This window comes from Taudactylus pleione, unplaced genomic scaffold, assembly GCF_031769625.1.
Source record: "Taudactylus pleione unplaced genomic scaffold, aTauple2 ptg000642l, whole genome shotgun sequence".
Taxonomy (NCBI): domain Eukaryota; kingdom Metazoa; phylum Chordata; class Amphibia; order Anura; family Myobatrachidae; genus Taudactylus; species Taudactylus pleione.
The window spans coordinates 4,405,310-4,423,671 of record NW_028285044.1 but is presented as its reverse complement, the minus strand read 5'-3'; the positions used below and the strand labels follow the sequence as shown (position 1 = coordinate 4,423,671).

The 18,362-nt window shown below is 45.9% G+C and overlaps 1 protein-coding gene across 1 annotated transcript in view; it reads left to right on the top strand.

Moving 5' to 3' along the window:
- The window catches only part of LOC148479022 (E3 ubiquitin-protein ligase PHF7-like), a 70,634-nt gene extending 54,417 nt beyond the window's left edge, over window positions 1-16,217 (top strand). The window contains exons 13-16 of the mRNA XM_088455106.1: window positions 6,618-6,724; window positions 14,317-14,433; window positions 15,616-15,780; window positions 16,022-16,217. Of these exons, the coding sequence (XP_088311232.1) occupies window positions 6,618-6,724; window positions 14,317-14,433; window positions 15,616-15,780; window positions 16,022-16,217 (585 nt within the window). The remainder of the gene's footprint in view (window positions 1-6,617; window positions 6,725-14,316; window positions 14,434-15,615; window positions 15,781-16,021) is intronic.
- Window positions 16,218-18,362: the final 2,145 nt, after the last annotated feature.

Genomic DNA, 18,362 nt, shown 5'->3' with positions numbered 1-18,362 from the left:
TGCGCCGGACCATTTTTGCCGGATTTGGATTTGGATTTGGTTCTAATTCGTCATCCGGCTTTGGATTTGGATTTGGATTTGCCAAACTGCGGTGACTGGCTTTGGATTTGGATTTGGATTTGGATTTGGATTTTTTGCCAAAATTGGCAAAAAAAGCTAAAATTACATAAATTGGGCTTTTTTTTCTTCCTAGAGTGTTATTTACCTTAATAACATTAATTTCCAGTCATTTACAGTCAATTTAGACCACCTCACAGCTTAAATTATTGGTTTCACCATTATTGGCCAAAGGTTGCAGTGAGCTGACTGGTGACCAAGCGTCAGAGCAGCGGCGCAGTGGCACAGACACCACAGTTTAAAGCACATCTTTGAAACTATGCCACACAGCAGTGGCAGAAATGAAAGGTAGTGCTAGATGGAATTGTCCTTGGCCCTCCCACCCACCCTTTATGTTGGATCTTAAAAAGGACATGCACACTTTAACAAACAAAGCATTTCAGCGACAGGTACTGCCACTTTGTGGCTGAAGTGCTTGGTTTGTTTTGGCCCCCACAAAAAAATCTTCCAATCTACTAAAGGCAACAGGTCTACAGTGGCATGATGTCACCATCATTGCCATCCTCACCCTCATCAGTGTGTACATCATCCGATTCCTCACACAATATCAGTTCATCCCTGCTGGAATCTACCATTACAGAAGTATCTGTACTGTGACGTGATTGGTGGGAAAGGTTTTCCTCGTGAAATTTCCAGTTCATTTTAATGAACATCATTTTTTCTACATTTTGTGGAAGTAGCCTCCTTCGTCGTTCACTCACAAGGTTCCCGGCTGTACTGAAAACTCTCTCCGAGTACACACTGGAGGGTGGGCAGCTTAAATAATGCAAAGCCAGTTTATACAAGGGTCTCCAAATTGCCTTTTTTTTCTTCCAATATTCGAAGGGACTCTGTGACATGTCTACGTGTATGGTGTCCTGAAAATAATCCTCCACCATTCTTTGGATGGTAATCGTATTAGATGGAGTTGCGGTAGAGGTGTCACTGGTGTTGGGCAAATCTTTTAGACCCGACCAGATGTCAAAATGTTGACTTGACTTATCTGCATCACCACTGGGTCTTTTGGAAAAGGTGCATTTTTTTCTGGCTGCTGCTGCAGAAACCGAAGGAGGAGACGTCATCGTAGTGCCATGTGTCACTTCAGCTGCCAACTTGCTCACCAGGAGCGCTTTGGTTCTTTTAAGATCTGGGTCAGTTGTAAAGAAAGACACAGCATATGACTTGAACCTAGGATCAAGAATGGTTGCTAAAATATAATGATCAGATTTCAAGATCTTGGCCACCCGTGGATCCTGGCGAAGCGAACAAAGGACTTGATCTATCAGTCCAGCATACTTTGCGGAATCACTTTGTTTAATATCATCCTTCAATTTCTCCAGCTGCTTTTCCAAAAGCGAAATCAGGGGAATCACCTTACTCAAGCTAGCAGTGTCAGCACTCACTTCACAAGTGGCAACTTCAAATGGTTTGAGCACCTTGCACAAGACAGAAAGTACTCTCCACTGTGCTGGGGTAAGGTACATTCCCCCTCCTCTCCCAATGTCATGGCTTGTCGTATAGCTATGGATGGCTTTTTGCTGCTCCTCCATCCGCTGAAGCATATACAGGGTTGAGTTCCACCTCGTTACCACTTCTTGCTTCAGTTGATGGCAGGGCAAATTAAACTGCTCTTGCAGGTGCTGCAATCTCCTGCACGCTGTTGCTGAATGCCGAAAATGTCCCGAAATTTTTCGGGCCACAGACAGCATCTCCTGAACGCCCCTGTCGTTTTTTAAAAAACCCTGCACCACTAAGTTTATTGTGTGAGCAAAACAGGGGATGTGTTGGAATTCACCCAGCTGTAATGCTTTCACTATATTTGTAGCATTGTCAGAAATCACAAATCCTGAGGAGAGTCCAAGTGGGGTAAGCCATGTTTCTATGACATCTCTTAGTTTTTCTAAGAGGTTGTCAGCGGTATGCCTCTTATTGAATCCGGTGATGCACAGAGTTGCCTGCCTCTGAATGAGCTGGTGTTGTTTGTTAGATACTGCTGCTGCTGAAGGCGATTCACCCACCCAGTGGGCTGTCACAGTCATGTAATCTTTAGTTTGTCCACTACCGCTTGTCCACATATCTGTGGTTAAGTGGACAGTGGGTACAATAGCATTTTGCAGACCAATAATTAGGTTCTGTTTAACGTCCTGGTACAGCCGAGGAATGGCTTTTCGGGTAAAATGAAACCGAGATGGAATTTGGTACCGGGGACACATGACCTCAACTAGCTGTGTAAATCCCACTGCATTAATTGAGGATATTGGACGCAGATCTAATATTAGCATAGCTGTCATGGCGTCAGTGATCCGCTGTGCGACAGGGTGAGAGCTGTCATACTTGCTTCCCCTTGCAAGAGATTCTTTAACAGTCAATTGTTTTTTTGGTATACTACTAGTAGTCTTCTTTGTCCACTTCTGGGATGAAGATCCACCAGCAGCAGCAGCAGCAGGCCTAGCGCTCAAAGATTCAGTTTCTTCTGAGGTGTCCTGGAAATTGGAGGAGTCACCGTGACTTAGCACTAATAAATTGGATGTTGTACTACCACTGATCATTCCTGAGGATATTGAGGAGGAAGGTGTTGTCGGCGGAGATTGCAGGTGCTGGGATTTAGTAGAGAGAAGGCATCTAGCTAATGCTGGACTGCTTGTTGTTATTTTTTTTGCAGTAGTTTCTGTTATCAAACACCTGTCATGAGCTCGCTGCAGATGACGTAATAGCGTAGAGGTTCCTAGATGTTTAACGTCCCTACCTCTACTAACTGTGGTCTCACAGAGGCTACAAATGGCTTGACAAACGTTGTCAGGGTTTGGGTAAAAGTAATTCCACACAAAAGATGTGGATTTCTTGGTTCTATGCCCAGGCATGGCAATGGCCTTCTTATCTTGGCCAAGAGCTGCTTCCACTGGTGCCTGACTTATACAAATAATATCCTCATCCTCAACATCCTCATTAGTGCCAGCATCAGCTGCACATATATTCCTCTCATCCTCTTGCAATTCCACGGTGGCATCCTCAATTTCTATGTCCTCGGCAATACTGCTCATCCCCACAACTACAGATGGAAAAGAAACTGTGGAGGGCGGCTTCTCTGAAAGGTCAGGCTTACACATAGAAATGTCACTTGTGGACCCACTTAGACTCTCCTCAGGGATTTCTGACATTTGTGTTTCAAAAAACACAGTTTGTTCAACTGCCTTATTGGTTTTAAATTTTTTCACACTTCTATAGTCTGATTGAAAAGGTCTTTTATCATCACGAGAGGCACAAGATGCCTCACTGACAGCTGCAGAACCACCACTCAGAAATAAAGGGCAAAGCCTGAGTCTTTCCTTGCCGCTACGTGTGGTGAATGGTATGTTGCCAATTTTCTGTTTCTCTGCAAAAGTAGTAGTCTTTAGAGGTTTTTTTTTTGTCTTTACCCCTGTAAAATCTAAATTTTTTGATTTCAGGTTCCCTAAGGTTTTAAAGCCTCTACGCCCTTGAGCATCAGCTTTAGATAAAAGTGATGGACTTCCAGCCGCTGCAATGCTAGCATTTACATGTTGTTTCTGCTCTCCTCTCAGTTCATTCTCGTGATCCATATTACTTTATCACTATGAACTGGAGTCACAGAGCTTGTATACACACAGTGGGCTATGCCCTTTCACGGAGCTTGTATAATAGACACAGTGGGCTATGCCCTGTCACGGAGCTTGTATAATACACTCAGTGGGCTATGCCCTGTCACGGAGCTTGTATAATACTCAGTGGGCTTATGCCCTGTCACGGAGCTTGTATAATAGACACAGTGGGCTATGCCCTGTCACGGAGCTTGTATAATACACTCAGTGGGCTATGCCCTGTCACGAAGCTTGTATAATACTCAGTGGGCTTATGCCCTGTCACGGAGCTTGTATAATACACTCAGTGGGCTATGCCCTGTCACGGAGCTTGTATAATAGACTCAGTGGGCTATGCCCTGTCACGGAGCTTGTATAATAGACACAGTGGGCTTATGCCCTGTCACAGAGCTTGTATAATAGACACAGTGGGCTTATGCCCTGTCACGGAGCTTGTATAATACTCAGTGGGCTTATGCCCTGTCACGGAGCTTGTATAATAGACACAGTGGGCTATGCCCTGTCAAGGAGCTTGTATAATAGACACAGTGGGCTATGCCCTGTCACGGAGCTTGTATAATACTCAGTGGGCTTATGCCCTGTCACGGAGCTTGTATAATAGACACAGTGGGCTATGCCCTGTCACGGAGCTTGTATAATACACTCAGTGGGCTATGCCCTGTCACGGAGCTTGTATAATACACTCAGTGGGCTATGCCCTGTCACGGAGCTTGTATAATACTCAGTGGGCTTATGCCCTGTCACGGAGCTTGTATAATAGACACAGTGGGCTATGCCCTGTCACGGAGCTTGTATAATACACTCAGTGGGCTATGCCCTGTCACGAAGCTTGTATAATACTCAGTGGGCTTATGCCCTGTCACGGAGCTTGTATAATACACTCAGTGGGCTATGCCCTGTCACGGAGCTTGTATAATAGACTCAGTGGGCTATGCCCTGTCACGGAGCTTGTATAATAGACACAGTGGGCTTATGCCCTGTCACAGAGCTTGTATAATAGACACAGTGGGCTTATGCCCTGTCACGGAGCTTGTATAATACTCAGTGGGCTTATGCCCTGTCACGGAGCTTGTATAATAGACACAGTGGGCTATGCCCTGTCAAGGAGCTTGTATAATAGACACAGTGGGCTATGCCCTGTCACGGAGCTTGTATAATACTCAGTGGGCTTATGCCCTGTCACGGAGCTTGTATAATAGACACAGTGGGCTATGCCCTGTCACGGAGCTTGTATAATACACTCAGTGGGCTATGCCCTGTCACGGAGCTTGTATAATACACTCAGTGGGCTATGCCCTGTCACGGAGCTTGTATAATACTCAGTGGGCTTATGCCCTGTCACGGAGCTTGTATAATAGACACAGTGGGCTATGCCCTGTCACGGAGCTTGTATAATACACTCAGTGGGCTATGCCCTGTCACGAAGCTTGTATAATACTCAGTGGGCTTATGCCCTGTCACGGAGCTTGTATAATAGACTCAGTGGGCTATGCCCTGTCACGGAGCTTGTATAATAGACACAGTGGGCTTATGCCCTGTCACAGAGCTTGTATAATAGACACAGTGGGCTTATGCCCTGTCACGGAGCTTGTATAATACTCAGTGGGCTTATGCCCTGTCACGGAGCTTGTATAATACACTCAGTGGGCTTATGCCCTGTCACGGAGCTTGTATAATAGACACAGTGGGCTATGCCCTGTCACGGAGCTTGTATAATACTCAGTGGGCTTATGCCCTGTCACGGAGCTTGTATAATACTCAGTGGGCTTATGCCCTGTCACGGAGCTTGTATAATACACTCAGTGGGCTATGCCCTGTCACGGAGCTTGTATAATATACACAGTAGGCTATGCCCTGTCACGGAGCTTGTATAATACTCAGTGGGTTTATGCCCTGTCACGGAGCTTGTATAATAGACACAGTGGGCTATGCCCTGTCACGGAGCTTGTATAATACACTCAGTGGGCTATGCCCTGTCACGGAGCTTGTATAATACTCAGTGGGCATATGCCCTGTCACGGAGCTTGTATAATACACTCAGTGGGCTATGCCCTGTCACGGAGCTTGTATAATAGACACAGTGGGCTATGCCCTGTCACAGAGCTTGTATAATAGACACAGTGGGCTATGCCCTGTCAAGGAGCTTGTATAATACTCAGTGGGCTATACCCTGTCACGGAGCTTGTATAATACACTCAGTGGGCTATGCCCTGTCACGGAGCTTGTATAATACTCAGTGGGCTTATGCCCTGTCACGGAGCTTGTATAATACACTCAGTGGGCTTATGCCCTGTCACGGAGCTTGTATAATAGACACAGTGGGCTATGCCCTGTCACAGAGCTTGTATAATAGACACAGTGGGCTATGCCCTGTCAAGGAGCTTGTATAATACTCAGTGGGCTATGCCCTGTCACGGAGCTTGTATAATACACTCAGTGGGCTATGCCCTGTCAGTTGTCACGGAGCTTGTATAATACAGTGAGTAGTAGAGTACACATACACACAGTGGGCTTATTATGCCCAGTCACGGAGCACACACAAGGGCTTATGCCCAGTAAAGTCACAGAGCACTGCCTACTCTAATCTATCTAACACTAGAACAGACAGCGCACTAGCTAACTACCTAACTACGCGTCACGCGAGAAATGGCGCCGACTGCCTTTTTATTGAGGCCGAACGTCACTCGGCTCTCGCGAGAATCCGACGCCGGACGGGTGACGTTCGGCCTCGAGGTGGAATCCGAGTCAGGCGGGAACACCCGAACTTGCGTTCGGGTGGACTCGGATTCCACCTGTTCGGAGCGGTTCGGATTCCTCAGAATCCGAACCGCTCATCACTAATATATATATATATATATATATATATATATATTTGGTATTTCATCTGAACTTCTTACATTACAGATGCAGGCATTAAATGCAGGGAAGTATTTCCTGAAGTGCCCCATATGCCAGAACATGGCGAGTTTCCAGCAGGAGATGCTGCGAATGGGAATTTACATTCCCCACAGGTATATGTAACAATTGTCTTTATCTAGAACATAGAATCCAGCTCCATCACAGAGGCATTTTAAGACTGGAGGGGGCCCATGTGAGGATTTCTGTGGGCCCCCTCCCCCTGAAAAAAAAATGGCACTGGCACATACACAGAACATCACCAACAATCTTGAATTTACCCAGAATCCCCTGTGCATATGCAGTAATCTGGCGTTATATCTGTACATATGGTGCAGATGCCATGTTTCTGGGGATCGCTTCTGGAACATGTTGCTGGCTGCATTTTTTGCAAGCTATCAACGGAATAATGGCACGAACAGCATCAGTAGCGGTGTGCACCCCCCCCCCCCCCACACACACCTATTACAGAGACGAAACTGGTGCCGACATTAGCTGTGCATTTGTGTAGCTTAAACAAGGAAACGAAAGCTCGCATCCCATTATTTTACCTTGTGTTTCATACTTATGAAATGTTATAAGCAAAATGTGTCCCATTATAATTTACAGAGATTTATCAGTTCTTTAGTCAGCAAATTGCCAAATCCAGTCATAAGACTATGGGCAATTGACTATGGGTCTATGTCAGTGACGCTTTATGAGATGCGGCTAGTTTGTTAAACGTAACCATCTTGTCCAAGTTTCCAAATGACACTGATCCTATAACTCAGCGAGTCTGTTGCATCCGTCATTGTAACTACCAAAGTGCCTTCTCTTTGGAAGCTTACACATTATGCTCCAGCCTGCACACTTCTATTGTAGCTGAACGTCTTCTGGCCATAACTGATAGCAAGCCAGGTGTGCAATGGTTGTGAGGTTTGTATATAGTCACAGTGCTGGACACTCAGTGCCAGGCCCAGTTTCCTTGGCCAGGTCTGTAGATTTGATGCCTGGGACACACTGAGACAAATTTATGTGTGGAGGATACCAAGGACCTGGCACAGTGTCCAAATATAATGTATTTTCTGCCATCTGTATTAGTTGGGGGAGGCCCACGCAGATGGCAGTTTCTGCATGATAATTTTGTTATGTGTCTGGCAAGGCTTGGAAAGGACTACATCAGTGGTTCCCAAACTTAACTTTCTTGGCTCATGGCACCCTTACTGTCTCAGTATTGTTTTGCTGCACCCCTAGGCCAAGGAATAGATTCAATTAGCGTTGAGGTTCTGTTGGAAATTCTGATGCTAATGTAATACTAGCAAAAGCAAGTGAGGTTATATAACAATAATAACCTCTTATGTGTGCATAAGACATACATATAGACATTCATACATACATACATACCTGCAGGATCACACATAGACACATACATACATACCTGCAGGGTCACATATAGACACATACATACCTGCAGGGTCACACATAGACACACATATACATACCTGCAGGGTCACACATAGACACATACATACATACCTGCAGGGTCACACATAGACACATACATATTGTGACACAGTTAGGTTAAGGGGTCCCTCTCCTGGGTAGAGGACTCCTTCCTTACACACACACACAGCAGCAGGGAAGCAGCACACCAGTCTGGATGCAAGTACAAGCTGGTCGGCGCCAGTCTTTATTGTACAATGTCAGAAACATAAAGAAAACATAAATATAAATCCTAGCCCTGTCGGGGCACTAACTTCACAGGTAGTTCCCTCACTACCAGAACCTGGCAGGGCCTAATGCCCTTGCCAGCAACAAAAGCACAGCACAACACTCACGGTTAGGTTTCCAAGTGTCTCTGAGCAAACTCCCTGCCTGCTCTCCCAGGTGAGACAATCAGCCCTAAACAAACTAGGCTTATATTGGCCACTCTCAGGTGGAAAACTAACAATCCTGTTACCAGGCTGCGAGAACCAAAACCTGGAGTGGCCGTGGGTGGAGCCCTCCCTCTCCTCTCACCCACAACCCCCAGGTCCCAAACCGGCTTTTCAAAAAGCCGAAACTCAAGCCTGCTACACTGCAGACTTTCTCCTGGGGGTTTAAAACACAAAAGACAGGAATCTGGGACAAATGTACTGGCCACAGACCATTTTACCAGTGATCCTATCACATATCCCCCCCCCTTTGTTTTGACCTGTGGGGCGGAACAACTGAAGCCCCCAAACAATGAACGCGTGACAACGCGTCAGCATTGGCCAGCTGGCTTCCTGGCCTGTGTTCCAGTGAAAATGTAAAAGTTTGTAATGCCAAGAACCATCTTGTAATTCACGCATTACTGTCCTTATTTTCAGACATCCACTTCAGAGGGGCATGGTCAGTGATCAATTTGAACTTTCTTCCGACCAAGTAGTACCTGACGCCCACTTTATGGCCAACGCCTCCTTCTCCACTGTGGCATAGTTTCTCTCATGTACATTCAACTTTCTGGTAAGATAGAAAATAGGGTGTTCCTCACCCTCCTTGTTCTGGGACAGGACCGCTCCTATACCTACTTCTGATGCATCGGTTTGTACTATGAATTCCCTTTCAAAATTAGGAGTCATCAGGACTGGTTGGGAACACAACGCTACTTTCAACTCCTGAAAAGCTTTCTCTGCCTCACTCCATTCTACCATGACTTTTTGTTTGCCTTTGGTCAGGTCAGTCAGTGGGACTGCCATGGTGGCAAAGTTGGGTATAAACCTCCTTTAGTACCCCGTAATTCCCAAGATAGCTCTCACCTGCTTCTTATTCAGAGGCCGTGGCCAGTTTTGTATGGCATCAACTTTATTGAGCTGAGGCTTTATCAGGCCTCTGCCAATGGTGTATCCCAGATATTTTACTTCCTCCATGCCTAGACAACACTTTTTTGGGTTGGCTGTCAAACCTGCCTTATAGATGGAGTCCAACACTGCTTGCACCCTGGGTAAGTGAGACTGCCAATCAGGACTATGAACGACCACGTCATCCAGATAAGCAGCCGCATACCGTCTATGGGGCCTTAGAATCCTGTCCATCATTCTTTGGAAGGTAGCAGGTGCCCCATGTAGCCCGAAGGGCAACATCTTGTACTGAAACAAGCCCTCTGGCGCTGAAAAAGCTGTCTTTTGTTTGGCGCTCTCGGTTAACGGTACTTGCCAATACCCTTTGGTTAGGTCAAGAGTGGTTAAATACCTTGCCGTCCCTAGTCTCTCAATCAGTTCATCCACTCTTGGCATCGGGTAGGCATCGAATTTTGAAACACTGTTCAACTTTCGGAAGTCATTGCAGAAATGCACACTCCCGTCGGGCTTTGGAATCAACACAATGGGACTTGACCATTCACTATGTGATTCTTCAATAACCCCTAACTCTAGCATATTTTTAATTTCTTTCGACACCGATTCTCTTTGTGCTTCTGGTAACCTATAGGGCTTTAGATTAACTTTAACCCCTGGGTCAGTGATGATGTCATGTTTAATGACCGAGGTTTTCCCAGGTACGTCAGAGAACAGCACCCTATTTCTAATCAGAAACTCCTTGACCTCTTGTTGTTGAATTGCCGACAGGGTTTTTGCCACTGTCACTTCGGGAACTAAGCGCCCTGGACTTACTGGAGGGTCTCGGACGGCCGACAGTACCGTTCTATCTTTCCAGGGCTTTAACAGATTTATATGGTATATCTGTTCCGGCTTTCTTTTCCCCGGCTGGTAAACTTTGTAATTGACCTGCCCCACTCTTTCTAAGATTTCAAAGGGCCCTTGCCATTTAGCCAAAAGTTTATTTTCCACAGTGGGAACCAATACTAACACTCTGTCCCCAGGAGCAAAGCTGCATAACCGAGCATTGCGGTTGTATACCCTCTGCTGTGCCTGTTGAGCCTGTTCCAGGTGCTCTCTCACTATCGGCACTACCGCAGCAATTCTCTCCTGCATTTGAGAAACATACTCAATCACCATTTTGTAAGGACTAGACTGCCCCTCCCATGTCTCTTTGGCAATGTCTAGTAACCCCCTTGGGTGTCTCCCATACAACAAGTCGAAGGGTGAAAACCTGGTGGAGGACTGGGGAACTTCTCTTATGGCCAACAATAAATACGGCAATAAGTAGTCCCAATCCCTACCATCCTTGTCGACCACTTTCCTAAGCATGTGTTTTAACGTCTTGTTAAACCTCTCGACCAGCCCATCGGTTTGGGGGTGATAAACCGAAGTTCTTAACTGTTCGATTTTGAACAGGCGGCATAACTCTTTCATGACTTTGGACATAAACGGTGTACCCTGGTCAGTTAGTATCTCCTTAGGTATACCCAGCCTGCTAAAGACATGAACTAGCTCTCTGGCAATGGTCTTGGTTGACGTATTGCGCAACGGGATCGCTTCCGGGTACCTGGTAGCGTAATCCATTATGACCAGAATATACTGGTGTCCCCTGGCAGACTTCATTAAGGGTCCAACCAAATCCATCGCTATTCTTTCAAACGGCACCTCTATGATAGGCAATGGAACTAGTGGACCCTTAAAATGTGGCCTGGGAGCATGATACTGACACTCAGGGCAGGATGCGCAAAAGTCAGATACCTCTTTATGAAGCCCGGGCCAGAAAAACCTCTGCATTATTCGCTCAGTGGTTTTCTCTACCCCTAGATGGCCTGCCGTTATATGACCATGGGCCAGATCCAACACTGTTCTTCTGTAGGCTTTGGGAACTATTAGTTGTTCCACAACATCTTCCCCCTTCTTAGTCACCTGATATAACAAATCCTGACACATTGCCATGTGGGGATAGGACAAAGGACTATCAGGGTCTACGGGTTTACCATCAACTACTTTTACATTCTCCCTGGCTTTTACCAAAGTAGGGTCATTCAACTGCTCGACGGCAAAGACCTCTCTTCTGACCTCTAAATCAGGCAGACGATCACCTGGCCCAACAACACTTCCCACCTCAATGGGAGGCACATCAGTTGGCGGGCCATCGTCACGTTCCGCATTCTCTAGTTCGCCAACCATAGTAGAAAAAGGGAATAACTCTGACTCAGAAGAAACTCCCTCCTCCACTACATCGACAACCTTCTCAAATGGATCGGGGTTGTTCACCTCTGGAACAAAACGGCATTCCCACAACTTCCAGAAGTGAGCAAAGTCTCTCCCCAATATTGCATCATACACCAGACCATGCACCAAACCCACAGAAACTATAGCAGAGCCACATGGTGTCTCGATGTTCACCTCGGCCGTAACATAATATCGAGTATCCCCATGTATGCAGGTCACACCAACAGTTTTCCCTGTATGCCTCAAGGGGTTCACCAGCTCAGCTTTTATAAGTGTCACCAAGCTACCAGAGTCTAACAGTGCCTCTACTCGGTTGCCATCCACACTGAGTACACACATGTGCTTATCAGTCTCAGCCTGCCGGTCAGCCGTACAGGCTATCTGTGCAAAGAAAGACCCCCATGCGGTAGACATGAGCAGTATCATATTGCATAGGTTCAGTTGTAAGTGCACAATTAGCGGCAATATGGCCGAAGCCACCACATCGGAAACACTGAGTCATATTAATGTCTAGTCGTTTACGGGGCAAGAACCTTCCCAGCCTGGCAGGCCTGTCTCCATTTTCTACACCCTCAGTCTTAGGTACATTCCACCGCCCAGCACCCTTCTCCCCTGGAACAGTCTTACCAGTGTCTCTGGGAGTTTGCCGGTGCGCCATCGGGGCTCGGTGGGGCATACTCCTCAGCTCCTCAGCCGCCACGTACCTCTCCACCAGCTCGACCAACTGGTCCGCGGACTTAGGGTCTGCATGGCTCACCCACTTGCGCAGAGTCACAGGTAATGATCGCAGGTAACGGTCCATCACGACCCTTTCCACGATCTGTGGTTACGTCAGCATCTCGGGCTGTAGCCATTTTGAGGACTGATGGACGAGGTCATGCATCTGTGAACGTGGAGGCTTGTCCTTATGGAACTCCCAGCGGTGGACCCGTTGGGCACGAACAAAGGTGGTGACTCCCAAGCGAGTTAGGATCTCCTGTTTTAGTTTTTTATAGTCCTTGGCATCAGCCAGGCATAAGTCGAAATATGCTTTTTGTGGCTCCCCAGACAAAAAAGGTGCCACCAGACTTGCCCACTGCTCCTTGGGCCAACTCTCCCTTTCGGCCGTTCTTTCAAATGCGGCGAGATAGGCCTCCACATCATCGCCCGAAGTCATCTTTTGGAGGAAGTGACTGGCTCGTATGGAGTGAGTGGTGGTGGGAGGACCAGTATTAACATCTCTGGGCTGGGCGACCAGGTGCTGTACAACCTCTCTTATGGCCTGGCTGTTTTCCGCTAAGGCCTGGCGGGTTTCCTCAATGGCGACCTGCTGTTGCCTGGCGGATTCCTGCTGAAGTTTGTTAGTCTCCTGCTGAGCCCTGGTAGCTTCCTGCTGAGCCCTGGTAGATTCCTGCTGAGCTGCTGTAGCTTGGAGCAAGGCCTTAATAATGTCCTCCATTTTGCCCGCATTCTCCACCATCTTGTGACACAGTTAGGTTAGGGGGTCCCTCTCCTGGGTAGAGGACTCCTTCCTTACACACACACACAGCAGCAGGGAAGCAGCACACCAGTCTGGATGCAAGTACAAGCTGGTCGGCGCCAGTCTTTATTGTACAATGTCAGAAACATAAAGAAAACATAAATATAAATCCTAGCCCTGTCGGGGCACTAACTTCACAGGTAGTTCCCTCACTGCCAGAACCTGGCAGGGCCTAATGCCCTCGCCAGCAACAAAAGCACAGCACAACACTCACGGTTAGGTTTCCAAGTGTCTCTGAGCAAACTCCCTGCCTGCTCTCCCAGGTGAGACAATCAGCCCTAAACAATCTAGGCTTATATTGGCCACTCTCAGGTGGAAAACTAACAATCCTGTTACCAGGCTACAAGAACCAAAACCTGGAATGGCCGTGGGTGGAGCCCTCCCTCTCCTCTCACCCACAACCCCCAGGTCCCAAACCGGCTTTTCAAAAAGCCGAAACTCAAGCCTGCTACACTGCAGACTTTCTCCTGGGGGTTTAAAACACAAAAGACAGGAATCTGGGACAAATGTACCTGCCACAGACCACTTTACCAGTGATCCTATCACAATACATACATACCTGCAGGGTCACTCATAGACACATACATTACATACAGACAGGGAGGGTCACACTGAGGTACCTCTCACCTTGATGTGGAGCCATTAGCTCCTTCTTCCATGATGCCAGGACATGTCACTATAGTCACGCCCTCTGCTGGGGTCAGAGAAACATGTCCTGGGCTCCACCAATCACAGCTCAGCACAGGCTCCTCTGACCCTGGAGCCTCACCATAGAGCAGCAGGAAGGAAGGACCAGAACTGCTGCTTTGTATCTCCCACCAAAATCTGGCCCTTCCCTAATGCGGTTCTCCCACAATCAGGAGTACTGCATGGTCCCAGAGACTGGCTGGGGAGAACTCACTGTTTTCCCTACAGCCTGAACAGAAAAAATCTTATATAACAAAAAAAAAAAAAAATGCCCGGCGGTAGGCAGGCCCGGACCTGCGCTGCACTCCTGTAAGTTCGCTGCGTCTCATTAGGGTGCCATGGTGCACAGTTTGGGAAATGCTGGACTAGATGAAACAGACAGAATAAAGCATTGTAATGTCCCATTGAATAATTACATCAGCGGCATTAACTCGCATTAACCTTTCAGAGATGCATCCTGGGAACTGGAGAACAACGCCTTCGGAGAACTGCTGCAGGTCCACCAAAAGTGTGACGCGGATCCCTGCCACTGCGAACGTGGAAGAACTCACAGCGAGAGCGGCAGGTAAAACTTTTTGCATTTTATTTATTAAGGGCTGCCAGTGTGCTATAGCCCAGCAGCAGCCCCTGGGAAGGTTCCCCTGCTCATTCCGCATGATTAATGCGGCCGAAACTCTTGATAAATAGGCCCCTACGTTTATTAGCTAAGGATCTACTGGGTGTTTGCATAATATATGTGACGGTGTATTTACTAAGAGGCTGATATCTTTCACATTTACTGTGTGCTTACTAAGAGGCTGACACTCTGAACCTGGCTACTATAATCATTTTCTGTTATTATATGTTATAGGATGGGTACAGGATGCGCCGGGATAATAAACGTATCCCATATTTTATATGTGTTGTGAATCTATTGTGTATTCAATAAATTGTATCATTGGAATCTTTATCAGAGAGTTCCCGGTACCTTAGGTTTTCTTGACAGCGCTGCCCACTTTGTTATTGGTTTCACCCCACACTTACCTACTCCTCCGCCTCTATGTTCTTCCTTTGCCCTATAATTCTGTTCTTCTCTTTCTTGTGCTTCACTGTGCTGGTTGGGCGGCTCGAAGGCTTCTCTTCCTGGCTGCTCTTCTATTTGGCACCAGAGACACATTATGATATCCAATGCCCACAATATAAAACAATGAGAGGAGCAGGGTGGTGTTTTATCCATTGTGCCGGGTGGCATATCAACCATTGTGCCGGGTGGCGTATCAACCATTGTGTGGGTGGCACATCAGCCGTTACAGTGTCGCAGCCACTGGCACTGTAACATAGCATTTCGCATGCAGATACACCCGCAGTCACACACAGAATATAGGCATGCCGCATATCATTTTAATCAGCAGAAGCTGCGTGTGAGTCCGATTCACATCACTGTTTGATTAAAATGCATTTGAAAAAAAAGTATGAAAATACACTCAACACTACAAAGTCGTGTCATGGCGCGACAAGAGGGGCACGCAAGGAGGCTAGATGTATTTGGACACAACTGTATAATATAACTCCCCTACAAATTGGGAAATGTTTGCTATAGAATTGCTGAAATGTATACATTCTTATAAGCTGCCAAATTGTTTAATCCTCTCTAGAATACAATAAAACATTTTGTATCTTAGGGGCTATTTCTCCCCGTAGCGAAGTGTTCCATCGCTGAGATTTATAGCTCCAGCTGTAGATTTATCCTCTGTGTCTCCTCTCTCAGTGAATGGTGTATAATTCGATGTCACTGCTGTGGGTCAGCGGGAACCCACCTCGCCTGCTCAGCCCTGAGATCTGCTGAGAGCACATGGACCTGTGCAGAGTGTGTCTCCATTCTGGAGAAGCCGGAGGATGTTGATGGTAAGTACTTTCTCCTGTCATTTGTCACGTATTACTAGGTAGTATGGTATCTAACATCATAACTTATATTTCACTTACGTGGTAGAGTGAGACATTAGTGAAAACTATCATTAAGTTACCAATCTTGGGTTATTGGTGCTGTAGTGTAATTGATGTGTGACCCTTTTCATGTTACAGTAGCCTTAGCCAACCTGCAACTTGTAGGACACAGAGTACGTCCATCCACATAAACATATCACTAATAATGTTGGATCTCTTTCTGATTGCAGAGTCATTGGCAGAGGCATCTGTAGTAATAGCATCAACGAGCAGAGCACATCCTCCGCCTGCAGTAACGCCAGGAGAGACCTGCACCCGGACGAGGGGGCATCTTTCAGTAACACCAAGAGAGACTTGCGCCCGGGTGAGGGGTTACAAAATGATAACATCCAGGAGGACCAGAAAATCACCATTGTAGGGTGCTAAACCCAGAACCTGGGGGCCCAAGTGGAGACAAAATGCCTCATGATCCGCTCCCTAACTGTCATACACATCCTGCAGGAACAGAGAACTGTGTGGGTTCGTGCAGTGTCTCTCACTCTCGTCCCCATATACACATCAGTGGAATTAGAGCAATGAAATAACTTTTGCTTTCCAAACCAAGTAAAGAGAAAATTCTTCTTTTATATCATATTTTAGCAGGGGATTACAAATCAGCAATATTGATATTAGGCATGCCTAAGGATTCAATGCAACTGCTCTTATTCACATAGCTTCAGTGCATAACGGTGAGTTTTGTTCTGATCAAAGTGAATGGTTATACCACATAACTAACTGAGTGAGTACAAATTAACACACTTTACTTATAAGTAACAAATATACAGTTAACATACAAAGTATACAGTATACTTTTGTCTATGTGTTCAGATGACACCGGTGATTCATTATCTTCAACATAAGATGTAGCTCATGTTAATCTGGGGCGCCCTCATTTCACAATGCCCAGGTCTTTCAATTTACATTGCAGACACTCTACTGCAGTCTCAGGTCCATGTACGAGCCGAAGAGCCTTTGTCTAGGTCTTGATTTATAAACCATTGCATGGGTATTGATTTTCTGGAGATTAAGTCCATATTTGTTACATACTGGGTATCAAGCACTGATTGGTACAACATAGCATGGACCATTCTTATCTCTTGCACATGCTCTGTAAGCACTAAGATATGCTCAAGACAAAGATATACAGTTAGGATGTGTCCTAGAGTGTCTGGAGTTACACTATCTCAAAGCCCCTCTTTGTCTAAAGAATATGGACATCACTTTCAGTAACCCATAATGCTTAGCATCTCTACACATCTTACAATGGATATTCTATTGCAATGTGGCTAACTGTCTACATAATGGATAGCATTACTGCCTCACAGCACTGAGGTCATGGGTTCGATTCCCACTACGGCCCTACCTGTGCAGAGTTTGTATATTCACCCTGTGCTTGCGTGGGTTTCCTTCGGGTACTCCGGTTTCCTCCCACACGCCAAAAATATACTGGTAGGTTAATTGGCTCCCAATACAGATTAACCCTAGTATGTATGTGTGTGCGCATGTGATAGGGAATATAGAGTGTAAGCTCCACTGGGGCAGGGACTCATGTGAATGGTAAAATATTCTCTGTAAAGCGCTGCTGAATATGTGTGCGCTATATAAATAACTGGTAATAATAATAAGGTCTTAAGGGCTCATTATACATCTCTGCTAATGACAGGTAAAAGTAGGCCCCTCAATATATGTCTTGTCTGACCCCAAAGGTGAATCTGACCAGTCGATGCATAGACTAGAACTACTTGAATACAATCTCTTTTCAAACCTCAGTGGGGCCTAGCACAGGTTGTGTGTTACAACTTATATACCTATGTAGAAAGTAATTATTTAACCCACTGGTTACACTTCAGTCCTGCTATTTATCATGTACTTGTGCCCATCAATTACATATTCAAATGAGTTCTAATTAAAGACAGTTGGTTTTAATCAGACATTATAAATATAAGTGGTCGGCACGGTTCCTGGCATTCTCCCATCAGTTATGGGTTGGTTGATGGATCCCTGCAGTGTTCTGGAAATCAATTCATCAGTGAACATTATTAAAGGGGGATGGTGTTAATCTGTACTGCTGCCACGTTTATGTGGACTTTCTAAAAGTTATCTGAGAACGCAATCACTGGTGACAGATGGGCCTTAATATCTCTAGCCCACGATCTTCATATAGCAAGGTGAACAGTATCTTTTAGCATAGTCCTCTATGAACCGCCAGCTCAGGAAGCATCTGTGAGCCTGTAGATTACAGTCGGCATAAAGTAAGAAACAACATGTTATATGACGCGACCTCTTGGCATTCTGACATCTTCGATAAGTTAAACACATATATTCCTATAATCGTGAATTTACTATATGCAAGCTTTTATTATTTTTAGACTTGTTACTTATTATTTCTAGTTCAGATATATTTATAATATATATAATTGTTGCTGATCAATATGTTATCACTTATAAACATTGCAAGGTTAATAGCTCAATTAACTTCACACTAATATCTTTATTCTTAATATAAGGGAAAATGATATTCCTTCTGTAACA